General features: G+C 43.5%; 2 protein-coding genes across 2 annotated transcripts; both read right to left on the bottom strand.

Moving 5' to 3' along the window:
- Positions 1 to 3: 3 nt before the first annotated feature.
- Positions 4 to 6,361, bottom strand: LOC149323486 (cystatin-B-like). The gene is made up of 3 exons (XM_089489031.1): positions 6,255 to 6,361; positions 2,881 to 2,982; positions 4 to 1,626 (listed from the first exon to the last, which is right to left on the bottom strand). Exons 1-3 carry the CDS (start codon positions 6,318 to 6,320, stop codon positions 1,498 to 1,500), a joined length of 297 nt encoding a protein of 98 aa, XP_089345157.1. The 5' UTR covers positions 6,321 to 6,361; the 3' UTR covers positions 4 to 1,497.
- A 5,346-nt stretch (positions 6,362 to 11,707) lies between these two features.
- MIX23 (mitochondrial matrix import factor 23) lies at positions 11,708 to 23,813 on the bottom strand. The gene is made up of 5 exons (XM_089489029.1): positions 23,698 to 23,813; positions 20,849 to 20,974; positions 17,513 to 17,659; positions 14,820 to 14,879; positions 11,708 to 13,343 (listed from the first exon to the last, which is right to left on the bottom strand). Exons 1-5 carry the CDS (start codon positions 23,746 to 23,748, stop codon positions 13,293 to 13,295), a joined length of 435 nt encoding a protein of 144 aa, XP_089345155.1. The 5' UTR covers positions 23,749 to 23,813; the 3' UTR covers positions 11,708 to 13,292.
- Between the last annotated feature and the right edge of the window lie 2,525 nt (positions 23,814 to 26,338).

The raw sequence follows: 26,338 nt of genomic DNA, 5'->3' as shown, positions 1-26,338 counted from the left end.
CACTGTAAAATAAACAGTACTGTAACTTTTATTGAATAGCATTAAGAAATAAAGCTCAGTGTGGTTATATTAACATCAAACAATTGGCAGACTTTTAAATACACTTGTCCCTCCATATTTGCAAGGGTTAGGGGCACAAGACTCCTGCAAATATGGAAAAAACTGCAAATAACAAAAACACTATGTTTTTACCTGAGAAGACACCTCTCTAGGAATCTATAGGTCCTCCAGTGCAACTCTGTGGTCAACATCCAACAGACAGTGACCACAGAACTGCCCTGGAGGAGCTACAAATGCCTAGTACAGTATCCTCTCTAGGAATCTCTGGGTCTAGTTAAAGTTAACCATAGAGTTGCACTGGAAGACCTAGATATTTCTAGAGAGAACATATTAATCAAATCCATGAATAATCAAAGCCGCAAATATGGAGGGATGAGTGTACTCTTGTCCCCTACTCTCTCTCTCAGTAGGAATACCAATTGGACCTGTCCAGTCTAACTGAATCCCAGTCCCCTCTGCACTAACTGAACTGAACTCCCTCTCCCATCACAATCCTTGTCTGATCGTAACTGGAAACCCCTTGTCTCTCCCTCTCCTCAGACACACAATTTACCTTTTATACATTTTAAAATGCCTCTGCACCCCCCCCCCACCCTTTCTGAATTATGATTGGCTGCCAGGAAACCAAGTCTGCCTAATGACCCCACCACACTGGGATTTTGGGAATTTAGAAGCTAAAGCACAGAGTACAGAACAAAAGGTAAGCTTGCTTTTTTAATGAAGTAACAAGAAGGAAAAGGAAGGCCAATGCAAAGGGCTGGAGCAACTGCAGTGACAATGAAGCATATCAACAACAGACACATCCTATCGGAAAAAGACTGGCCTGGGATTAGCTCCAACCAAAAAGATCTTCATTTTTCCTGCCTTTCTAGAATGAATGGGAAGAGCATAACCCAAACTACAGAATATTGGGCCCGTATCTACTGGGAAACTGGATTATCTTGAGATTTGAATCCTTTTTGCTGCCTTGCAACATTGCATCCTTTCCCAAGTCCAAATGAGCTTTTGGGGACCCAGGATACTAGCCATGTGTAACAGGAAAGGCTCTTGTCTGCCTCTGTATCTCACAGCATTCAGACTTAGGCCATTTCAATGTTTCTTGTTCAACTAACCAGAGAGGAATGATGGAATAACCCTTTCAGCGTGTCATGCTGCCATATTATTTTAAGGCCAACAAGTTGTTTCTTTTTCTGGAGAATTTGGGGCTGGAAAAATGCCCATAAAATATTTATATACCACAGGCAAATTAATTATTGTCTATGAATACAGTATGTCAGTTTCAGTATGATCAAGATAAGGCCAAGTGGCTATCAGTTTAAGACATACTTGTTGTTAAAAGGAGAACTAAAGAAACAGAAATCATTACTTATTAGCATTTGCAGAGTAAGCACTGATTTATATATATATATCTTGTGGGAAAAACCCACTTAAAGCCCTCTAGAAGTAGGCCAGCTCATCGTGCTTTGCTTTCTTGCTTTGGTAACCAGTGAGCGTCAGTGGTTTGTTCTCATGAGGGAGGCTTTGGAATACTCGCACATGAAGGAACTCATCATTGCCAACATGGACCTGAAAGGCAAAAAAGGGGACTATGAAGTGTGTGAAATGGCCCTTAAGACAGCTAGAACAGCCACAGAAAGAATGGTGCCCTATGGTACAGTGGCACGCCTGACATCACTGGACTTGTAACTCCCATCAGTGCTCAGCAGTGGCCACAAGTGGGGAGAGGACCACCAGTTCCCCATTCCTGTCCTATGGCCTATTTCCCTGTAACTATAATGAGAAGAGGATTGACAGGTGAATCAAAAGAAAATTAATCCTCTTTTACTATAGGAGTATTAGATTACATAGGTTCATGGCATTCAGAAAACAACAGCAAATTCTATTTATCCTAAAAGAGACATTCTCCCAACGATGCTTTGTAGTTCAGTGAGATTATATAAACCCACGCATACTCTTGTGCTTCAGTACCAACAAAAAGTTGAAGGGCAAGTGCAGTCTAATTCTGATCAATAATAACAATAACAATAACAATAATAGGATTTATTTATATGCCGCCCAATCACTGGGAATCCAGGCAACTTACAACAGAGGGGATAACAGACAGTTACAATAATAATGATGTAGTAGTAAATGTTAGGCTGAGATTTGGGAGAGCCAAGTTCTGCTCATCAAACAGACATGAAACACTGGGTAACCTTGGGCGAGTCACTCTTGCTAAGCCTGACCAACCTCACAGGGTTGTTGATGCTTTGAGGATAATGTTAGCAGGAGAGTTTGGGAATTGGTGGAGTAGATGGTGGCGGACTCACTGTACTAGCAGGAAGTTGGACTAGATGACCACTGACTGGGACCATTTCCAATTTTATGATTCTAATTTTAAAATGGTGTGTGTAAGCAGCCATTTGTCACCTAGATTGAACCTTTCTGATGCTGCAGTGACAGCAGATAGAACTTTCCTTTCCTCAATATGCCTATGAATGGGGAGTCACACCAGAGAGAGGACTCCACTGGTTTCCTGCCAATCAAGCCTGCATATAACTCAGATTATACAAGATTAAGGCTCCACGTACACTACTGAAATAATCCAGTTAGACACCACTTTAACTGCCATGGCTGAATGCTATGGAATTCTGGGAACTATAGTTTGTTGTGGCACCAGAGCTCTCTGACAGAGAAGGCTAAATGTCTCACAAAACTACAATTCCCCAAATCCCATCACATTCAGCCATGGCAGTTAAAGTGGTGTCAAACTAGATTCTTTCTGCAGTGCGGATACAGCCTAATGACTACTGTGGGATTTTATGTAGAAAACAGTGGTACCTTGATGAAGTAATTTGTTCCAGCAACCACCTGGGTTTTAAACTCAACTGCAGTGAAGACGTCAAAGTTCTTGCCTTCCTTCTCTTCCACCTGTGCCTTTACCTAAGAGAACAGAAAGGGGAAAGGTAGGTTGTTGTTTTTTACTTTTCCAGTAACTGAAAATTTGCAACCTGACATTTATGCTCTTACAATATGGTGTAGATTTGGACAACAAATGTAGGGATGACAGAAGAACTGAGAAGTGGAAATGTCTCATTTGTCAAAGCAACTCTATGGCCCCCTTGCCTCCTTGTTCCTTCTAACAGCCTAAAACACGGACTGACAGGCTCCAGCACTATGAGACCACAAGTGAACCATATTAAGAGGTTCCAGCTTAAGAGTCTACCGGACACCAATCTCCAGGGACCTGTGCTGGTTACCTTTTGTTTCCATGTTTTACTTAGGTTTCTAGGTTTGAAAGGCTCCAACCAGTTTCATCTCAGGCTATCTGAAGAAATACCTCCTCCTATGGGTTCCTCAAGCACCCTGCCGGTTTCCTTCCTCATATGGTTACTGGAACTCGGATCCTGTGCCAGTTTGCTTCTAGGAACCAGGTGTTGAAAAGAAATCTCATTAAACTTTCTATTGGTTGATTAAACTTTTTATTGGCTGGACTATCATTCCTAAGTATAAGTAAAATACATCCCAGCATGTTTCCTCTTTTCATTTATACTGGCCATTCGTGTTTGCATATTATTATTTTATATGATTTGTTCATTGCATTTTGTTTTAGATTTAATTAATTTAGTCAATTCTGGCAGGAAGGGGGGGTGGGGGTTGAAAACAAGAAATAAAAATGTAAGAATCATGAAGGATGGAATATACTGTGGGTGGATCACTTGCAATGAGCCAGTGTGGTGTTGCAATTTGAGTAGTGAGATTAGTACTCCAGACCAGGATTCCTCAGACCTATGGATTCCCCCTCAGCTCCTGTGGGTTTGGGCAAGCCACAGTCTCGGCCTCTTATGAACAAATCCTGCCAAGGAAACCTATGAGGGAGTCACTTTAGGATCTCTGTAAGTGAAGCACCGCAACCCCTTCTACAGAACTGTACCTTCCTAACTGAAAGGGAGCCCCACTGAAGTCAATACCCTGAAAGAAGAGTAAACGGGAGTCCATTCTTTGGGAATGCTTCCCTGCCTTAAAAATCTCTTGCTGTTCAGGTTGTGTGCTTTGGGGCAAATCATGTGCTTAGAAACTGCCTGCAGGCTCTGGTTCTTGCCAAAAAGAGAAAGTCAAGGGTCTGCACAGCTTTTCTGTGCTTCCAAGCAACGACTTCAAAATTAAAACATTACAATCAGTCTTTGGTTTGACATATATGCCCAGCCACTTCTCAGTCTGTAAATACAGTATCTTAACATTGCTACCACCAGCGCCTGGATCTCAATTGGGGGTAAGAGCGATCACAGTCACAAGGGACATTTTGGATCAGTGACTTTTAAAAATACAATGTCAGGGAGGAGGAGAAGGAGCGCATAACCCTTTGTGCTGGTCACTTATTCTTCAGGCTGAGAGGAGGAAATGCTGCTTCTTTCCTTGACCTTTTTCTGAACAATGAGGCGGCTTACAATTAAAACATAAAATGGATAAAAATATGAAATGTTTAATCTGAAATGAATACATGTAGAAGTAATTTAAGAACAGTTAAAGGGGCCAGAGGCGGCCAGAGGGAGAAGGCCTTGGCCAGATGGACCCTCCCAGGGCAGAAGGGGGCCAAGGGCGCTCCATTCACTTGCTCCCTCCTTCCTGGCAGGTGAGCCACAGGCCTCAGCCGTCTCAAACTGGGCATGGGTTGACTGCTGCACTACATCTCCCAAGGACCAGAGAGCGAATCCTGGCTCAGCCATGTAAACCTCCCTCCCAGTGACCCATTTGGGTGTGTCCCGCCCTTCTCCTCCTCTCAGCCCTGGAGGCAGGCAAAGGCAACAACCCTTGCCAGGAAACCCTGCCCTGTTCTGAGCTTTGCCTTAGGGCTGCATTAAATGGGGAACGAGTGAGAGACCCTCAAGAATCAGAAAAGGGGGCAGAGGGCTGTGAGGGGGAGGGATCCATAAGGAAGGAAGGAAGGAAAGAAGGAAGGAAGGAAGGACAGAAAAGAAAGAAAAAAGAAGGAAAGAGAAGGAAGGAAGGAAGAACAGGAAAGAAAGAAAAAAGGAAAGAGAAGGAAGGAAGGAAGGAAGGAAGGAAGGAAGGAAGGAAGGAAGGACAGAAAAGAAAGAAAAAAGGAAAGAAGGAAGGAAGGAAGGACAGAAAAGAAAGAAAAAAGAAGGAAAGAGAGAAGGAAGGAGGGAGGGAGGGAGGGAAGGAAGGATAGAAAAAGAAAGAAAAAAGAAGGAAAGAGAGAAGGAAGGAGGGAGGGAGGGAGGGAGGGAGGGAAGGAAGGATAGAAAAAGAAAGAAAAAAGAAGGAAAGAGAGAAGGAAGGAGGGAGGGAGGGAGGGAGGGAGGGAGGGAAGGAAGGATAGAAAAGAAAGAAAAAAGAAGGAAAGAGAGAAGGAAGGAGGGAGGGAAGGAAGGATAGAAAAGAAAGAAAAAAGAAGGAAAGAGAGAAGGAAGGAAAGGGAAAAAAGAAGGAAGGAAGGAAGGAAAAGGGAGGGAAGGAGGGAGGGAAGGCAGGCAGGCAGGCAGAAAAAAGAAAGACAGACAAGAAAGAAAATAAGGAAAGAACGAAAGAAGGAACGAAGGAAAGAGAGAGGGAGGGAAGGAAGGAAGGAAGGAACGAAGGAAGGAAGGAGGCAGGCAGGCAGGCAGAAAAAAGAAAGAAAGAGAAATAAGGAAGGAGGGAGGGAGGGAGGGAGGGAAGGAAGGGAAGGAAGGAAAGAAGGAAAGAAGGAAGGCAGAAAAAAGAAAGGCAAGAAAGAAAGAAAACAAAGAAAGAGAAAAAGGGAGCGGGGAAAGCAAGGGATCAGGCAGGGAGGCAGGGGCTGGAGTTGTGGGGCCCCCTCCTCCCTCCCTCCCTCCCTCCCTCTGGAGCCCCGCTTGGGCAGCCAGCCTCACTCCCAGGGCCTCCCCTTCGGGGGAAGAGAGGCGCCTGCGGGAGGGAGAGGAGGACCCCCACTGGGTCCCTTTAAAAGGCCGAAGGGCCACGGGGAGGAGGAGGAGGAGGAGGAGGAGAAGGAAGAAGAGGAGGGAGCGAGGGAGGGACATGGCGCATATATGTATATATTTCTTTAGATATTATATATTTATATATGTGCCACATATAAAGAAATCTATAAAGATACTTGATTGTGGCGGAGGGGGAGAGAGCCCTCCTTCCCTGCCGCCGCCCGAGGCCTGAGGCCTGCGGGTGCTTTCCCCGAGAGGGGCCCCTGCCCTGGCCCTCCCCTCCAGGACCTGCTGGGCCAGTTGCTGGGTCTCTGCGGTGGCCGCCTTGGCCTCAGAGGTCCCGCCGCACTTCATCTTCCGAAAATGAGGCCCAGAAGAAGATGAAGGCCCACGGAGAGGAGCAGGAGGAGCAGGAGGGAGGGAGAGGGAGGCGGCCTCTCAGGCGGAGGAGGAGGAAGGAGCTTGGGGCCTCAAGGGGACAGAGAGGAGGCCTGGTGGCAGGGGCTCAGGGCCTGGACTGCAGCCACTCATCATCACCAGCCACAAAAACACACACATTAATATAAATCCTTATAGCATGGGGATTTTGGAGCACCTCCAGACTAAATGCATCTGAGGAAGCGGGTTCTTTCAGTTAATAATAATAATGATATCCTACAGACGAAGACGGCTATTTCTTTGAATCCACCCAAAATGTTGTGGGTTCGATTCCAGGTTCACTCCAGGTTGACTCAGGCTTGCATCCTTCCAAGGTCTCTAAAACGAATGCAAAGGTTGTTGGGGGCAATCAGCTCGCACATGATTGTAAACCACTTAGGGAGTGCTTAAGCGCATTGAAAAGTGCTATAGCGGTATAGCTGTTGCTTGCTGCAGAGCCACCTCAGGAGTGGAGGGCGAAGGGTCGCTCTCCATCGCCCTTCAAGGCCCGCAGCTGAAGATGGCTGCTGGTGGCAGCCGAGGTGAAGGGACCTTATTCTGGGCCAGTCACCCCAACGTTTCCCCAGCCTCACTACTAAAATCTTCGGCCTCCTCCTCTTCTCGGGGCGGCGGCAGAGGAGGAGGAAGTGTGGAGGGACCTCAGAGGCCAAGGCAGCCACTGCCAAGACCCAGCACCTGGCCACAGAAGGAAGGATGCAGGCTGCGTCCGCACCACAGGAATACCCCAGTTAGACACTGCTTGAACTGGCGTGGCTCAATGATGTGGGATTATGGGAACGGTAGTTGATCGAGGCACCAGAGCAAAGGCCTGGTGTGCCACAACAAACTACCATTCCCAGGACCCCATAACATGGAGCCATGGCGGTTAATGTGGTGTCAAACTGGGTTATTCCTGTGATGCGGATGTACTTTTGGTCACACCAAGTGGGGGGGGGGCAGGTCCCCAGCTCTCAGTGTTTGAAGATGGAGAGCAGGATCAAATAAAGGTTGTATCTGTAGGACTCAATTGAAAAGGCATTATGGGAAATGCCCATCTGTGGCCATGATCTGTAATCCGATGGGTGACATAAGATGAGTGCTTTCAAGTCTCACAAGACAGACAAAGAAGATTACCACACTACACTGTGTGCTATTCCACTTTAACTGCGCTGGCTGCCTGCTGTGGCATTCTGGGATTTGCAGTTTAAGGGGAGGCATTTAGAATTCTCAGCCAGAGAGCTCTTAGGCCTCACTGAACTACAAACCCCAGAATGCAACAGGAGGCAGCCAAAACAGTTAAAGCACTGTAAGGACAGTTCGAACGCAATTCAAATTCGTGTAAATTCGCTCAGGTGGTTGGTTTAAAAACAGCAGAATTGAGGGGGCTGTTCAGGCTTTTCAAAGAAGGCTCAGAAAAGTTTTATTACATACCAGCTCTGGGCAAAAGCCAAGCTGAGAGTTTGGGGGAAGCCTTCCTAAAACAAATGGTCAAATATCAGAAATGACCAGATATTCTTTGCTGAAGCAAACAAGGCCGAGGCTATCTTAGCCTGCATTTATAGACATGCAATTTCCAAGTTGCATGAAGCAACAGTCTCAATATATTTTGCTATTGTGAGGCCTCATCTGGACTATGGCCCTCAGTTCTGGGCACCAAGAAGGACAAGTTGGAGGGAATTCTGGGAAGGGCAATGAGGATGATAAGAGGTATACAAAACCTATGAGGAAAGGCTGAAGGAGCTGGGCATGTTCAGCTTGGTTAAGGGAAGAAGACTGAGAGAGACCATGATCCCACTTTTTAAATACCTCATGATCTGCCACAAAGAGAAGGGGACAGGCTTGTTCTCTGCTGCCTCAGAGAGCAGAACTAGGCCTAATGGTTTAAAGTTACAGGAGGGTAGATTTCAATTAAACATTGGAAGAAACTTCTTTACAGTGAGAGGGGTTCAGCAATGGAACCAACTGCCCAGATAGGTGATGATGGTGGGGTCTTGTCTGGAAATCTTCAGAAACAAACTGGACCTGCTAGGGACCCTCTCTCAGCCAGAGATCCTCCATTAGGCAGAGAGCTGGACCTTCCAATTCTATGGTTCTGTGACCTCAGCCAGCCTCCTGTTTGTGAAAGCCCCGCTCTGCCAAGACTTAGGCTGCATCCACACTGCAGAAATAATCTGGTTTGACACCACTTGAACTGCCATGGCTCAATGCTATGGAATTCTGAGAATCGTAATTTGTTGTGGCACTAGAGCTCTCTGACAGGGAAGGCTAAATATCTCACAAAATGACAGTTCCTAGAATTCCATAGCATTGAGCCAGGACAGTTCAAGTTGCATCAAACTGGATTACTTTTGCATCGCGGATGCAGAAATAGACATAGAATAATAGAATTAGAAGAGACCTCAAGGGCTATGCAGTCTAACCGCCTTCTGCCATATGGGAAATCATAAAGCATCCCCAACAGATGGCCATCCAGCCTCTGTTTAAAGACCTCCAAAGAAGGAGACTCCTCCACTGAGAGAGCATCTTCCGCTGTTGAACAGCTCTTACTGTCAGAAAGTTCCTCCTAATGTTTAGGTGAGATCTCCTTTCCTGTAGCTTGCATCCATTGCGTCAGGTCCTATTCTCTGGAGCAGCAGAAAACAAGCTTGCTCCATCCTCAACATGACACCCCTTCAAATACTTAAACAGGGCTATCATGTCACTCCTTAACTGTCTCTTCTCCAGACTAAACATACCCAGCTCCCTAAATCATTCTCAACCTGGGAAAAATGGAGCAGATGATGCAGCACAGAATAGGTAAAGAGATAGTACCTGGCTACTCTAAACAATTTCAGGTCTCCAGGGCCAGATGAACTACATCCAAGGGATTTGAAAGAACTGGCAAAAGTAATTCCAGAGCCACTGACAATGATCTTTGAAAATCCTGGGGGAACAAGAAATGTCCCAGCAGACTGGAGGAGGGCAAATGGTGTCCCCATCTTCAAAAAAGGAATAAAAGAGGACCCAAGTAATTACCTTCCATTCAAACTGACATCCAGCACAGTATAATAGTTTGAGTGTTGGACAATGACACTGGGAGTGGGAGAGACCAGTGTTCAAATCCCAGCTCGGCAATGGAAACCCAGCTTGGGTGACCTTGGGCAAGTCACACTCTCTCAGCCTCAGAGGATGGCAATAGCAAGCTCTCTCTGAAGAAACTTGCTGAGAAAACCCTATGTTAGGGTTGCCCTAAGTCAGAAACTACTTGAAGGCACACAATAACAACAGACTGACATCAATACTAGGAAAGGTTCTAATTAAACAGTAAGCATTTAGAAAATAATGCCATAATCCCTAAAAGTCAGGATGGGTTTTCTCAAAAACAAGTCACGCCAGACCAGTCTTAGAAATCTCTCTCTCTCTCTTTGACAGAATCACAAACTTGGTAGATGAAGACAATGCTGTAGATGTAGTGTATCTTTTCAGTAAGGCCTTTGACAAGGTCCCCCATGATATTCTTGCAAACAAGCTGGTAAAATGTGGACTAGACAATGAAACTGTTAGGTGGATTTGTAATTGGTTGACCAGCCAAATCCCCAAAGGGTGCTCAACAATGGCTCCTTTTCACACTGGAGAGAAGTGACCACTGGGGTCCCACAGGGGTCTGTCCTGGGCCCAGTGCTATTCAACATCTTTATCGGTGACTTGGATGAAGGAATAGAGGCCCTATTTATCAAATTGCAAATGACACCAAATTAGGAGGAGTAGCTAATACCCCAGAGGACAGGATCAAAATTCAAAATGACTAACAGATTAGAAAGCTGGGCCAGAACTAATAAAATTTCAACAGGGAGAAATGAAATATAACAAGTGTTTTTGTTTTTTTCTTTCATTTTAGGCAGGAAAAAAAATGAGATGCACAGGTATAGTTTGAGTGGCAGCTGGCTTGACAACAGTACATGTAAAAAGATTGGTGGGTCTTAGTAGACGGTCAACAGTGTGATGCAGCTAATTTTATCTTAGGCTGCAGTATCTAGTTGGGGGGAAGCAATAGTGCCATTCTGTTTTACTTTGGCTGGACTTCCCCTGGAGTACTGTGTACAGACTTTCTGTTACTTCTATGCTATGTGTATTATTGTAGAGACAAGCTATTTGAATTACAAATAGCGAGCATGTGTAGGGGTAAAGTCAGAAACTCAATTTTAAAACCCTCCTGATCAGGTTTGTGAGACTCTGAGCAAATATGCTCTTTGTTCACATCGAGTTTCCCTCTTCAGGCCCACACAAAACCACCTCTGTTCCTCTCAACAGGGAACCACCACCTGCACCACACTTTTCTTCCTCTGGGAATTGAGAGGAGCTCTTACGCTAAAAAAACAACAACAACCCACCCCAAGTCACCTCTGTGCCTTCTAAGGAATGAGGTTCATGTTCCTGTGTATTGCTGACCAAGGGGAGAAATTGGAATTAATTGTGCAGCTCCAACCTCACAGCATATTTCTAAATGATTCTGTTTCTGTGCCATATTCTTCCATACGACTACCTCCTGTGTTCGGGAACTTTCCCTTACGTCTTACTTTCCAGGAGAATCTATTGTTTTTTTTTCTAATAAAGTTTATATTTCTCTAAATAAACTGAAGTGTATATACAGTGGACCCTTTTTATACACTGGGGTTTGGGTCCAAGATCCCCCGTGTATAACAAAATCCGTGTATGCTCACGTCCCATAAATATAATGACATAGCAAAATGCGTCCCTTATAAAAAAGGGAAAAATCAAGGTTTGATATTTGAAATGTATACTTTTTTTGAACATTTTCAAACCATGTATGCTTGAATCTGTGTATAAGAATGGCCAACTGTACACTCAAGTCCAGAGACTGAGGCAGCAGGTCCCTAAAGCTAGTGGCTTCTAGCTCTGCCTCTAATCAAATCATGGATTCAGAAGTCTCCCTCTCTTAGATCACGTCCTGAGGGACAGCACCAACCCCAACAAAAAAAAACCACTCTTCAAGCCTCCAAACAGCTCAGCCAATCAACCTTGACCCCCCCCCCAAAAGCACAAGCTCACATTTTCCTGTCTTCCCAAAGACAGCAAATACCAGCAACCCCACTCCCTCATGTTTAAAATCAGGAGCTAGCATGGCATAGTGGTTTGAGCACTGAACTCTGGAAACCAGGGTTAAAATCCTTGTTCAGCCATGGAAGCCCATTGGGTAACCTTGGGTGAGTCACCCACTCTCTGCCCCAGAAAACCCCATAATTGGGTCACCTTCGGGTCACCATACGTCAGAAACTATTTGAAAGCACACAGCCATTTTTTAAAAATGAGAATTCAATTTTTATTCCTTGATAACAGGGCAGTCTAATCATGAGCTAATTCTCACATAGTTTACTGGAATTTGAAAGAGGGAATCAGATGGTTCAAGCAACAGTTTGTGAGAAGTGGTATGATCTTCTCTTGCTGATGACTTTTAGATTATAGGTAGGTTCCTGATAGTGGATGGGCCAAAGGAGGCTAGCTCCTTGTGATCTGTCTAAATCCTTCTCTAGTGCTGACCAGTGGCTGAGAGAGGACACCAAAGGGAGGTACCACTGACCTGCATTCAACCCATGCAGGTGGTTACTCTGCATGGTTACTCTGCATTCCACCCATGACCCACTGATCTTATCTTCCTCCTCTGAGCTGAGTCATCCTCCTTCTTGTCTGAAATGCCTCCTCCCCACTTTGTTGTCCAGTAAACCAGACTAAGGGGGATGGGAGGAAGCACAGAATTGCACAGCCAAAGTGTTATGGTCCATCTGCTTGATTAAGATTTCAGCCAATGTCATCACATTATGAGGCCTATGCTGTGACTCTAGGTGATTCTGGCAAATCTTTCCCTCTGCCTCATGGCCTCCTGGCTATTGAAATACATATTTTGCAAAGCAAAATATTATGCTGTGTATGCTTTTTGAAGCCAGTTTTCCTTATATTGGGAACCTATGCAACAGGAGAGAGAATTGGTATTAAGGCACTTTTGCTATCCTATGGTATTCCAAGACTTCCAGTGGTCACAGGATTTGGCAAATCTCTCTCTCTGTCCTTGGAGATGGAGTGCATCTCTCTCTCTCTCTGACCAGGTGTAGATGTCTACAAACAGAGAATGCCTTTGTGACACTGCTGCCCATGCCAATCCAAGGGAAGGGAGGAGGTTCAGAATATATTTAGACCTGCTTGATATAAAGTCCTTCTGTTCTCTCAGCACAATCCTGGAACACATGGGAAAGTATGCCAGACTTAGACTAAATCAGACCATACCCTTCACATTTAGATTCTTTCAGCTGACAACAGATATATATGCACCATCCCAACTGAACAAAGGACAGCACAATGCATCTCCTGACATTCAGATGGAAGGCTGGAGTTTACGCATTGAATATTAGATGCACTGTTAAGACAAGACTGAATATGTTGTTAATATTTTGTAGTTAAGTATGTCACATTCCAGTTTGTACCACTTTTAGACAATATTATTATCTGTTTGTTTGCCACTTTCATGTCACAGCAGTCACTTTCTAATGCTGATTTTAAAAACCAGGCCAGATTATAGCAGATCACACTCATCAGTCCTACCGATCCAAACTAAAAAAAGGCCATCTTGTTCCAAAGAATGATGGAGGAATTTTCCAGTCTCTCTTCCTCTTTTAACGATGCCTTCAAAATGCAGCAGCCAACATTCCAACAATAAATTCTGATTTTTTAAAAAATAAAAACCATCCCCTTACATCTTTGTACAAATTAATCTTAATTAGCAAAATCATTCATTAGACTGAATCCCACATATTGGACTTTTTCCAAAAGGTCCCACACAGCTTGCTCCACGTTTCTTCTCCAATTTATTTGCCTGACTGAAGTCCACTATCAGGGGAAACTTTCCCCTCATTTGCATCATTGAGTCTTGGGAGGTTTATAATGTGCTCTGCAGCGTTCATTAAATACCTAAGACATCAAATAAGAGACATGGAAAGAGGGACAGTTAGTACAGTAACAGTATCTACTCATCGAAACACTTGAAAAATTACTAAGCAGCTTTCCCAAGAGGTGAACTTAAAAGTGCATAATAAAAGATTATTTAAAGCCTATTTATGCATGCTGTTTGCCTTCAAGTCCTTTCCGATGTATGGCCACCCTAAGGTGAACCTATCATAGGTTTTTCTTGGCAGGTTTCTACACGCTCAGAAAAAGCACATGCTTTCAGCCCAAAAGGAACTATATCTTTCTGGAACATTCTAAGGGGAAACAGGCAGGAAATCTTCCCCACATTAAGCCCCAAATGTCTATAGCGTTTGAAAGAATAACAACTTGGAACTCTCCACAGCTGCTACCTTGGGTACCTGTGTGGGGGGAAATATATGAATTCTCCATCTGCAGTCTAAAACGGTATTGTCCAAGGAGGCCTTTTATGAACATATGAATCAAAATCTATAGACTCTTGAAAACAAAATTAAGGTGCCCTATATTTAATGCCATCATAGTCCACAGCTTGGATGAAACCTTGGCATAATGAAGGCACTACCTGCTATTTAACTGCCAAAGTCAGCTCAATAATGAAAATGATACAAATTGCATGAGGATTTGGCATGCAACCATTGGCTGGCTGTACATACAAACACATGTCTATATGTAAATTGCCCACTTGTCTATATGTAAATTGTTTTATGTGATGTTTCCAAAGTTGGATTAGCCTTTTTTTTCAAACTTAGGCCTGTTACAGACTGCCAAAATAAAGCTGCTTCGGGTCTCTTTGGAGGTATGCTGTTTAAATGATGCATGCATCCTAAGAATCTGGAAGCTGCACCAAAGCTGCACTCAAGTGCTTAGGAATGGAGTGTGGCTTTGGCACGACCTCCTGACTCTTAGGACCCATGCATCATTTAAATAGCATACCTCCAAAGAGACCCCAAGCAGCTTTATTTTGGCAGTCTGTAACAGGCCATAGAGTTTCTGAATGTAGTAAGTACACAAGGGAAAGTATGATAGCCCATCTCTTCTTCCCACATTTCAATTTCCCTCTATCTACGAAGGCTGAGTTTCTGAAGGAGGCACCAGCTTTTGTCTAAGGAACTACCCATTTAGTTTGGAGCATTGGAAAATCTGGATTTCAAACTGCCTGAAGAGCAGCCATGCACAGATGTAGGTCTTCCACAGGCAGCAGAAATAGCTAGTATGGTCAACTTCCTTGTCCCCACTTGTTTATTAAACTTGGAAAGAAGTGCCTGAAGAGGGCTATCTTTCTTGAGTATTTAGGAATTATGGCAAAAGGACTTTATCTGTTTAAAAATATTTCTTGCTACTTGTGTTCAGCCTGGACTAGCATACTGCCTTGCCTTCATCCCTTCTAAAACATCATAGTCTTAATGTGCTACAACAAACATTCAGACAGATCCAAAATATCAAATCAAGAGTGTCCCGTACCTTCCAGCTTCTATCATTTACCACTTCTTCAACGTTCAGTTCTGACTGCATTAATTTCAACTGCAGAAGAGGAAAAAAGTATTAGTTGTTTAAGGGACTTAGTAAGATAGGTAGATTCACATGATAGGATTACTACATGCATCCCCATTCAGACAGATCTAAATTATAGCCATGGCACTATATGGCACTTTTGGCTTTTTCCCCCTCAGGCAACTTGGTGCCATCTCATGTTTAGTTATGCATTTGCAAGCTACAAAAGGATGGTTCTGCTTGTCAACGGATTCCACTTTTTGACAGTCCTAGGGTTCCTAAACCATCTGATAAGTAGGGGCTATCCTGAAGGAAAAATCCACAGAAAGCTGGGAAGGAGGATCCAAGCTGCGAGGATTGGGAGACTAGCTTTGGGAGACAGGCAGAGCGGACAAAGGAACTCAGAACAAAGCCTGAGGACAACAGCTATACTGCAAGCAGGGGCAAGGTGACTGCAGCAACTCTCACAAAAAGGTTTCCTTTTGGGGGGTAATATTTATACCCCCAATCCATGAAAGTTCCAAGAGAAACCAACATTTTTATTATCTCTAATGGAACCTGAGAAAGTTTCTAAAGTGAAGAGGTTGTTTGGGTATTTTGGAAATGAGGAGGTTTGATTGTGATTGATGATGCTTCATAGACTAAGAACACCTAGACATGATCTGGGTTCTCTAAAATGTGAAGACAGGCAGGGGGTGTTATAAAAGATAAAAAGGGATTTTGATCTTGTTTGATCTGGAAGAATTCATCCCTTGGCTGTTGGTTTCCATCAGAAATGCTGAACAGGTGTGTGTGTGTGTGTGTTCTATCTTGAAGGCTTCCTTCGCCCCACCCCTTTCCACATAGAATCGTAGAGTTGGAAGAGACCACAAGGGCCATCCAGTCCAACCCTCCGCCATGCAGGAACTTTCAATCAAAGCATTCCCAATAGATGGCCATCCAGCCTCTGCTTAAAGACCTCCAAGGACCTCCACGTGGCTGCAGCTATGTGCCAGTCTATATCCTATATCCAGTGCTATGTATGTCATTGCATACCATGTCCGCTCATGACGGCGTTTTAATGTTGTATCAGACTGTATGCAGATTGATAACTTTATCGGTATGTCCGGAGCATTACAAGTATTATTGTCAACAGTTTTGTGAGTTGTAGCTTTTCTTACCATATGTAGTGGGCATTTCCATGAGTACTTCATTTCTGGAATTTTGTACTTGCAGTAAAATTAAATCACAAAAAATGTTTTCATCAACCAAGTAGGGATTACTGTCTCATTTGTATAATGCAAATAAGTCTCTTTGTCATAAAGAACTGATCATGTATTTATGCTTGGCAGCATGTGTGTAGCCTGAATATAACTGGAAAAGCTTAAATGTCCTGCCACTTTCTTGGTGGTTAGACAGAATCTGGAACATCATGTTAATCGAGAAATTAACTGAAAAAGTAAGGTCTACTAGAGATAACCTATACAATTCTAAATTCTGTGACCTGATACACATTTATCAGTTATGAAAATGAAAATGCTAGTCTTCTCTCTCTTCCCCTTCCTCACATAACTGATTTTTGGAAAGGTTCTCTATTGTAATTATGGCCATGTAAGCTGGAGATTTCTTAGTTGGACTTATACTCATATATAAGTCTAGAAATTATGGTCAAAAAACTGACCCCAAAAAATTGGGTCGCCCTATCAATGTAAGTACTATACTAGAACTCTTTTTTGATAAAAAGGAACCATCCCCTTGTGAAAGGCAAGTGTATAATCTATCATGGAAGCACTGACCCCCCCCCCCCCCCATTCATTCTCCCATCCACCCAGTCTTTAGTATGAGCAGTTTGCCTGCCAGAATTTTGGCATTGTTTTCCTTTCCTTCATCCTTTAGATCCTTTGTTACATGCCTCTACGTTTTACCCTCGACTTATCCATAGGTCTTATCAAAATCCATAATTTTGATCTCAAAACGTGCCCTTTACTTATACATGAGGCTTACTTATAGTCGAGTATATATGGGGTAAATAAAAACTCAATATACATCATTGTAATGGATCAGAAATGCATTGTTGGTTGGTTATGTTTGCTTTTGTAAATTTAAAAAAAAAACAATCAAAGTATAATTTTTGGTAGATTCACTCACAACAACAACAGATATTTTAAAAAGATTCCATATGTTAAAAATATTACTTTCCATAGGACTCAAGGAGTCCTATGGAGCCTAAGGGAGATTGTTATGGAAATTGTCATAAATTTGTTAACATGCAGCAAGGATGGATATGACAGTTAGTTGGCAATGTATATTAGCTTCTCCTCCTTCCTTATTTTTTTAAAATAAAAAACATCCCTCAGAGATTTCTTTCTCTTTTCCTATGGAATATTTATTACATTTGCCATTTGGATAGTATAGTTTTTGATACAGCTTTTTACCAAGAACCTGGAGTCTGGCAAAAATTATGAAATTCACAAATTCTTCTTGAACCAGAGAAGGATGTGATATCACAAATACATTTACAATAACTAACCTTCATTTGTCTCACCCTGGAACAATGGTCACATCTATCTATCATACCAATGAACTACTTTTTATAATTGTTTTTCTTTCCCCCCTACGATGATGAATTCAAGTTATTTTAATTATAACAACAGACAGATTCATCATACAACTCTGATACTCACCTTTGTCTGCTCTTTCCTGAGCCTTTTTAATAATGTTACGTTCTCCAGAGATTTCTTCCTCTCTTCTTGCAGAGTCTTTACTACACTAGATGTTTGGGCAATACAGCCTTTGATTATTCTGTCTCTGCTTCCATGAGCCTCTGTCAGCTAAATAAATAGTGATAAGGAACACATACAAAATTGAGTGAATAAGCAATCCAATCAATGTTAGAAGTTAATTAGAGTAATAGAATAAATGGTTGAAGGATAAATTGTACATAAAATCCAAGTCACAGGTAATAAATGTTTGACAAAATCTTCTTCCTCCCCACCAACAACATCTTTTGCTCTGGCTCAGTAATACCATTCTGATCCAACAACATATGTAGGAACAGAAAGAGCAGATGTTACAACTGCACAGAGCAAGGAAAATGGATCCCACTTAAGATACTTTAAATACATTGTTATTTACTGAGAAGAAAACACATCTGTGCTGAAAAAGGGCCAGCTATGTTCACTTTCTATAAAAGAAAGGTAGAGTGGAAAAGGATGAGTGAGTGGTTTTTCAGCCAGATCCATACTTGCTGAGCTTCAGGCATACTGCAATATCTGATACTCCCAGGATTTACAGTTAATTATGGGTCAAACAAAAGCAATATTAATATTAACTTTTCCTTCAGCAAATACTGAGAAAGTAATTGGAGAGAATGACCAGAGCATCGGAAGTAAACACGATGAACTTGAACACTTAACACAGGAAAGCAGATGTGTTTTAATAGGCATCAATGAAACCTGCTGAGATAAATCTCATGATTGGAATATAGCAACTGTGATATCTATAACCTATTTCAAAGAAACAACGTAATGAGAGAAAAGAAGGAATAATATTTTATGTCAAGGATGACATACACCTCTGAAGAGATCTATGACTGAGCATGGAAAACCAGGTTGAGATCATTTTGATAAAAATTAAACAATGGTGATATCACTGCACAGGTCTAATATAGAACCCCCCAGGTGCAGAAGGCTTGATGATGCTTTCAATTTCCCTGCCCAGAAGATGGAGGAGGAAGAAGGGGTGATGAGTAGCGCAGAGGAAGAGAAAGAAAAAGAGAGATAATTCAGGGCCAGGTGAGTGTGGGGCAGGGGAAAACTGATGACTAATTTGTGGAATCACAGAGCTAATAGTTTTTTAGCCATCTTTCCCCCTTGCTCCCAACTCTCTTCACCTCCACACACACACACACACACAACCTTCCCAGATATAACAAGGCCAGTGCAGATACAGTGTGGCAATGGCAACTGTCAGATGAGCCCAGCAGCTGTGTTGGGGCAGGCCTGGAGCAATTGGGTTGATGCTGCCAAACTTCATGGGAATGACAATGCTGTTGAGGTAGAAAGTTTCAAGGAATATGAGAAAAAATGAGAAGCAATGCAACTCTGTAGAAAGGAAAGAAGTGGAGAGAAATAACGAGAGCCGGAAACAGAAGGATCCCATAGTGAGAGGCAAAGAGTGCCTCGGATTCTAAAAGGTAGTGCAACACATCAAGACACCTACCTTGAAAGAATTTAATAAGTATTGAATGCATCAGGGAGGAGAAAGGCAGAGTGACAGTGGTGGCAGTCAGCAGGCAGTAATGGTGGCAGTGACAGAGGTGGTGGCAGCAAAAACAGCCTCGTCTCTTGTCATGTGAGTGATCTAAATGCCGCGCCCCCAACGCGGCCTGAAATTGTGTCATTTGACTGTGTGTTTCGAGCTTAAGTAGACCAAAAGCTAAACATGAATCAACAGTGATCAAAAAAGGTAGTGCACATAGCATCCAAACTGAGGGACATAATGGTAGCACTATATTTTGCTTTGGTCAGACCTTACCTGGAATAATGTGTCTACTTCTGGGTACCACAGTTCAAGAAGTACGCTGACATATTGGAATGTGTTTAGAGTATAGTGACCAAGGTGGCAAAAGCCTTCTGAAGAAAAGCTTACTAACTTGGACAAGAATGTGAGTCAGAGTTGGAGTAGATGGAGAGAGAGATTGAGAAAAGAGGGGGAATGTCTTGTGGAAGAGACAGTAAGTTTGTTTTCTGCTACTCAAGTGAGTAGGCAGGAATTACTGGATTTAAATTACAAGAAAAAATTAAATTAAAAGAAAAAATTCAGTAATCGACTTACTCTCCTTTTTTGGAGGTCTTTAAACATAGGCTGGATAACTAAGGCGCAAAACAGATGGGCCAAAAGGTGCAGTTTCTGGTCGCTTTGGGGGCGTGGCATGTAGATGACGCACGCCTCCAATGCAGCTGGAAGCCACTCTGAGACCACCAGCAAAAGGAGCTGGGAAAATCTGCTCCTTGTTGGCAGCCCATTTGGGACCACAGCAGCAGCGAGATTTCAGAGTGGGCTGTTTTGTTGCCACAATCCCTGGCCGACTGCGGGGTGATCGGAGAGGCCGTTCTAAGCCGCCCATCTGCTTTGCATTAACTCTCAGAATGCTTTAGCTGTGTATTCCAACATGGCTTGTCTAGATGAATCTTATAGTCTCAGATTCTGTGGAGCTTTATAGACGGAACCTATTGGGCACCATCGTTAAGTGCGAGGCGTGGCGCTTCCTGATGTGCCTTGCCCCTCGCATGTAACGAGGGCATCAAAATGGCGGCACCCTATACATATGAGCGCTGCCATTTTGACTTGAAGGACGCTTAGTGTCCGTACATCGTGGCACAGTTGTGATGCCGCAAGGGCGCCATTGGTGCCTTGCGGCGTCATAACTGCGCTGCAAGAAGAACTTGGTTTTTTGCAGGTTCTTTTTGCTGCATGGGGGAGCCGAGTGGTTTGTCCGCTGCATCTCCCTCGTGCAGCAAACAAGGGCAGCAGCAGACTGCCCTTTTGGGTGGTCTGTAAAACGCCTATGATTCTAACATATACAGAAATGATACTACACCTTTATCCAGTCATATACATTTCTTGAAATTCCAAAGCTTCAGACACTCTTAAGGGGAATGTTGATTCTGATATGCCTGCTGGATAATACTGATGCTTCAACCTGTTTAACTTCCCAGTGTATGATGTGGGTTCATATATGAACATAAGGGACTATGTTTGCAACGCCCAACCTCTGAGCCACAATTACAAACAGCCCTTGGGACAACATACCTCAGCTTTAGAACAACTATTTCTGAAGCATAAAATGTTTATGTGTACTTACCTTTTGTAGGATATAACATAAAGCATGATATTGGTCATAAAAAGATTGAAATTATATGAAAATTCATTATGTTCATCATTACTGTCTGACATTATGACCCAATAACATAGTTTTAAAGATGCCTAAATGACAGAAGGGCAACAAAGATACTTACTGACTGGTGAAGCTCTTTACAGGTTTGGCTAGCATCAATTTTTCCTGCAAAAGATGCTGTTGGAACAGTAGTGTTTAACTCATGGACTATTCTGTCATCAATTGTTCTCATCACTCTGAGCAATTCCTGTGAAGAAAAAATAATCACAGATATATTTATTCTAACACAGACACACAAAAGTAAACGAGAGAAAAAAAAGATGTGCTATTAAGCAATGGCAGCACCTTGGCCAAAGCTAGGATGCTTGCATTGTCTCACAATGAAGAAACTGTGAGCTGATTATTACTTCTAAAGCCCTACATAGTTTGGGTCCAGGTTACCTACAGGATTGCCCCCTCCTATATAATCTGCCCTATATACTCAAGTCCTCAGTATACTCAAGCCCCCAAATGCCTTGCATTTACTTCAACTGGGCAGAACTAGACTGGCAAGTGTCACCCAAAGGACATTTTCATTGGCTGCCCCTAGATTGTGTACTGACCTGCTGAAGGAGATTCGACAGTGTATTGAAGACTCTTGTGGCAGTCCTACCCAATCAGTTTTAAACTATGAATTTTAAATTGGCATATTTTAAATTTTAAATGATTTTAATGTGTCATATGTACGTGTTTTAACGTGCACAAAATGCACAAATATAGGATGGGGGACACCTGGCTGAATGAAACTATGTGTGAAAGGGATCTAGGAGTCCAAGTAGACCACTAGTTGAACATGAGTCAACAGTCCAATGCGGCAGCTAAAAAGGCCAATGCAGTTTTAGGCTACATCAATAGAAGTATAGTGTAGTGTCTAGATCAAGGGAAGTAATAGTGCCACTATAGTCTGCTCTGGTCAGGCCCCACCTGGAATATTGTGTCCAGTTCTGGGCACCACAATTCAAAAAGGACATTGAGAAACTGGAGCATGTCCAAAGGAGGGTGACTAAAATGGTGAAGGGTCTGGAAACCATGCCCTACGAGGAAGGACTAAGGGAGCTGGGGATCTTTAGCCTGGAGAAGAGAAGGTTAAGAGGTAATATGATAGCCCTATTTAAATATTTGAAGGGATGTCACATTGATGAGGGAGCCAGCTTGTTTTCTGCTGCTCCAGAGACTAGGACCCGGAGCAATGGATGCAAGCTCCAGGAAAAGAGATTCCACCTGAACATTAGGAAGAACTTCCTGACAATAAGGGCTGTTCGACAGTGGAACACACTCCTTCCTCGGAGTGTAGTGGAGTCTCCCTCCTTGGAGGTCTTCAAGCAGAGGCTGGATGGCCATCTGTTGGGGATGCTTTGATCTGGATTTCCTGCATGGCAGAACGGGGTTGGACTGGATGGCCCTTGTGGTCTCTTCCAACTCTACTATTCTATGAAGATATTTAAATGGTTTCATGTATTTTAATCTGTGTTTGAGCCTTGGGGAGAGGGTAATAAAATGTATTATTATCGCTGTCGTTACAATTATTATTGTTGTTATTAAAAGTATGCCTAAGTAGCCAGCTATTTTTCCACATTTACAAGCTAAACCCAAACGTAAGTCCTAAACCCAATTTAACGGGCACATTAGTTAGGAGGATGTACATAAATGTTGACTTAACAAGTCCAATTCATTCAACAAGTCTATTCTAGCGGGGACTAATAACTACATTTCCCCCTGCCTTTAGAACTACTACAGACTTAATGACCAGTTCATAGGTAGGTTAAGCCACAATAAGGCAGACTAATGTCATTTTGGTCCTTGAAATAAAAATGCTGGTGAGTTCTCTCTTAAAACTTCCCCTGGAATTTGTCCTGTATGTGAACAAAGACGTTGTCATAGGCCTATTACAGGCTGCCAAAATGAAGCTGCTTGGGGTCTCTTTGGAGGTATGCTGTTTAAATGATGCATGCATCCTAAGAATCCAGAAGCTGCACCAAAGCTGCACTCCGGTGCTTAGGAATGGAGTGTGGCTTTGGAGTGACCTCCGGACTCTTAGGATCCATGCATCATTTAAATAGCATACCTCCAAAGAGACCCAAAGCAGCTTTATTTTGGCAGTCTGTAACAGGCCCCAAGCTCAGTTTCATAGGAGACTGAAGTTAAACCTCTTTATTTCTGTATTATTATTATATTTATTTATATTCCACCATTCTCAGGGCAGCTTATAACATTAAAAAAACAGTAACAATTGAAAGCATACAAAAACAGTACATTAAACAGAATTAAATTACTGCAGTAATTAAAACAAATAATTAGCAACATCGGGGACTGCCTGAAGGACGAGACTTCTCCCTCCTTTAACCGTCACATTGTATTTTGTATTGTGTTGCAATCTTTTACTGTACGCCGCTATGATCGTTGCGGAATAGCGGTCTATAAATAAAACGTATTATTATTATTACTATTATTATTACTATTATTATTATTACTATTATTATTATTATTATTATTATTAAATGACATGTTAAAATATCGAACGGTTAAAAAGATGATTAAAATGTCTTTTTAAAGCCCATCCTTTAAGAGCTTTCCTTTCCGAATGCCTGTCTGAGGAGGAAGGCCTTTGCCTGCTGGTGGAAGGCCATCAAGGAAGGGGCCAGGCTGGTCTTCCTGGGCAGTCTAAGGTCCTCTTCTGTGCCCCTACCAACCAGGCTTGGGACAGAGAGAAGGGCCTCTCGTGATGGACACAGAGCCCAAATGGCTTGGGCCTGAGCCATATAGAAGCCCTTGAGGGGGCGCTCTTCCAATCCTAGGGTTCTAGTGTTACAGATCCTCGAGCCAGGATCCAGCAGGGAGACCCAGGCGCTCGGCTGAGAGAGAACGGGGAGGCCCTGCCCGCTCGGCGGAGGGGAAGGCGGCCAGGGGGGCCCTATGGCCCTCGCGGAGTACCTGGAATTCGGCGAAGTCTTCACAGTTCAGGTGAGCCGTGGGCGCCGCCATCTTGGAGAGACCGCCAGCAGCCAATCAGGAGCCGTGGCGGGAGAGAGCGGAAGCGCCTCCTCCAATAGGAGGATTCGAGCGCGGAGAGCGGGGGCGGGGCCTCCGAGGCGCCCAATGGGAACGCGGAGGGGCGGGGCTACGCGTCCTTGACGCTGCAGGCCTTGGGCGGCAGCAGCAGCAGCAGCAGCAGCAGTCCTTCTCCCCTCGCTCTGCTCTCTCTCCCTCTTTGAGGAGCAGCAGGCGCTGTGGCTGCGTCCTCGCTGCGGGAATAAGCCGCTTTGATGCCGCTTTAACTTACATGGCTCAATGCTGTGGAATTCTGGGAAGTGTACTGTGAGGAGAGCTCCACAAATGTGGTAGAATGGTTAAAGTTCAAAATTTCGCCGATGAGTTGAAGATTATTGGCTGAAGAGCAGGGTATAAACAACAACAACAATAACAACAACAGCAACAGTAACAACAACAATAACAACAACAACAATAATAATATAGTGCTGACTTGTACTAAGAGCAAAGGCTGATATTCCAGGTCACGTCAAATGTTCCGCTTCTGGAATGTAAACACTTTGGAAATGGCTCCTAGCTTGAGATTTTAACCCAAACGAAAGGAAGCTCTGCTGCACAGACAGATTGGGGACAGTGAAACAAGACATATAGGCCACGTTTTGAGTGACTATCCCTCATGAGGGATAGTGGCCTAGGTTAGGTGTAACATTTGAGCACCCAATGAATACACAGGAGGGGTGTAAATGTTTAATTCGTTGTAACCGATGAAATGTGATTTCTAGTTTCCTTTGTCCAAAATGGTATAAAAACTGGGTCCACTTTGAATTCAGGATCCCAGTAATTTCGATTAATTTCCCACCGGGAACAGCTGCACCTAAAACTAAAAATGTTTTCCTTTCGAACCGAGCGCCTGGTCTCCCTGCTGATTTCTGGTTACAAATCTGGTTTTAACGTAATCTATAATCAATAATCTATAATCTATAACAACAACAAGCTGCCCTTCCCAGGATTCTTTAGCGCTGAGCCGTGGAAGTTAAAGCGGTACCAAACCGGGTTATTTCTCCAGTGCAGACGCAGCGTGTAAAAGTGTCCCTCCCACCCTACTGTGGCTGCTCTTCCTAAAGCAGGTTGTTAGGGTTTTTAAAAAGAGGTTGCTGTTGTCATAGAATCATAGAGTTGGAAGAGACCCCAAGGGCCATCCAGTCCAACCCCATTCTGCCATGCATCCCCATTGACAGATGGCCATCCAGCCTCTGTTTAAAGACCTCCAAGGAAGGAGACCCCACCACTCTCCATTGAGGAAGTGTGTTCCACTATTGAACAGCCCTCTTAGAAGATCTTCCTAATGTTGAGCTGGAATCTCTTTTCCTGGAGCTTGCATCCATTGCTCCGGGTCCTAGTCTCTGGAGCAGCAGAAAACAAGCTTGCTCCTTCCTCAATATGACATCCTTTCAAATACTTATATAGGGCTATCATATTGTTGTGGATTTCTTTTCCTTAGAGAGACCCAGGAGTCATGTTTGAAAAGGAAACATTGGCCCGGTACAGACGGGCAAAATGTGGCGTGGCGGCGGTACTAGGGTTAGGGAGCACGCACCATGTAGACATATTCTGTACGTCAAAATGGTGGCACACTGTGCACATGGGCGCCCCCATTTTGATGCGATGGACACTTAGCGTCCGCACGTCGTGGCACACTTGTGACATCACAAGTGCGCCAGAAAAAGAACCCACTTTTTGTGGGTTCTTTTTTTTGCCGGCGGGAAACTGCATGGTTTCTTCGCTGCGACTTCTCGCCAGCGGAAAAGGAGGCGCCGGCAGACCGCCCTTTTTGGGCGGTCTGTATCCCACCATAATTTGTTTAGCTGCAGCACTGTTCCCAGAGGAAATTCATATTCCAAATTCTGGGACCCCCAATTCAGAGTGAAGTAAGTTTCTGTAGCATTTTGAACGGAGAAAACTACAAATCACATTTTCATTGGTTGCACTGAATTAAACTATAACACCCCGTATATTCATTGGATGTTCAAACATTACACCAAATATATGTCTCTATCCCTCATGGGGTACCCATAAATCAATCTATTATCTCCAGCATGTTTTGTTTCACTGTCCCCAAACTACCTATGCAGTACTTCCTTTTATTTGGGTTAAAATCTTAAATTAGGAGGCATTTCCAAATTGTTTACATTCTTAAACAGAGAATTTGTCATGACCTGAATAACAACAACCTTTGCCAAAATAAAGCTGCTTTGGGTCTCTTTGGAGGTATGCTGTTTAAATGATGCATGGGTCCTAAGAATCCAGAAGCTGCACCAACGCTGCACTCCAGTGCTTAGGAATGGAGTGTGGCTTTGGCATGACCTCTGGACTCTTAGGTCCCATGCATCATTTAAATAGCATACCTCCAAAGAGACCCGAAGCAGCTTTATTTTGGCAGTCTGTAACAGGCCTAAAATTCCAATTTAAATCTACCCACTGCAATATCACCTTTTAACAGTCTCTTCTCCAGGCTAAACACACCCAGCTCCCTAAGTCTTTCTCTTAAGACATGGTTTCCAGAACTTTTGTCGCCTTCCTTTGG

The sequence above is a fragment of the Sceloporus occidentalis genome, unplaced genomic scaffold (assembly GCF_023333645.1).
Source record: "Sceloporus occidentalis isolate IW3139 unplaced genomic scaffold, rSceOcc1.0.p SCAF_1, whole genome shotgun sequence".
NCBI classification, from domain to species: domain Eukaryota; kingdom Metazoa; phylum Chordata; class Lepidosauria; order Squamata; family Phrynosomatidae; genus Sceloporus; species Sceloporus occidentalis.
The sequence above is the reverse complement of the archived record's forward strand: the minus strand, read 5'-3'. Positions and strand labels throughout refer to the sequence as shown.

Excerpts from the sequence above, each read along its gene's own strand:
- MIX23 (XM_089489029.1), bottom strand. The coding sequence starts at position 23,748 with ATGGCGGCGCCCACGGCTCACCTGAACTGTGAAGACTTCGCCGAATTC. Across the intron at positions 20,975-23,697 it reads AAGACTTCGCCGAATTCCAG|GAATTGCTCAGAGTGATGAG; the intron begins GTACTCCGCGAG and ends TTTTCTTCACAG. Across the intron at positions 14,880-17,512 it reads TCAGGAAAGAGCAGACAAAG|TTGAAATTAATGCAGTCAGA; the intron begins GTGAGTATCAGA and ends CCTCTTCTGCAG.
- LOC149323486 (XM_089489031.1), bottom strand. The coding sequence starts at position 6,320 with ATGAAGTGCGGCGGGACCTCTGAGGCCAAGGCGGCCACCGCAGAGACC. Across the intron at positions 2,983-6,254 it reads CCCAGCAACTGGCCCAGCAG|GTAAAGGCACAGGTGGAAGA; the intron begins GTCCTGGAGGGG and ends CTGTTCTCTTAG. Across the intron at positions 1,627-2,880 it reads GAACAAATTACTTCATCAAG|GTCCATGTTGGCAATGATGA; the intron begins GTACCACTGTTT and ends TTTGCCTTTCAG.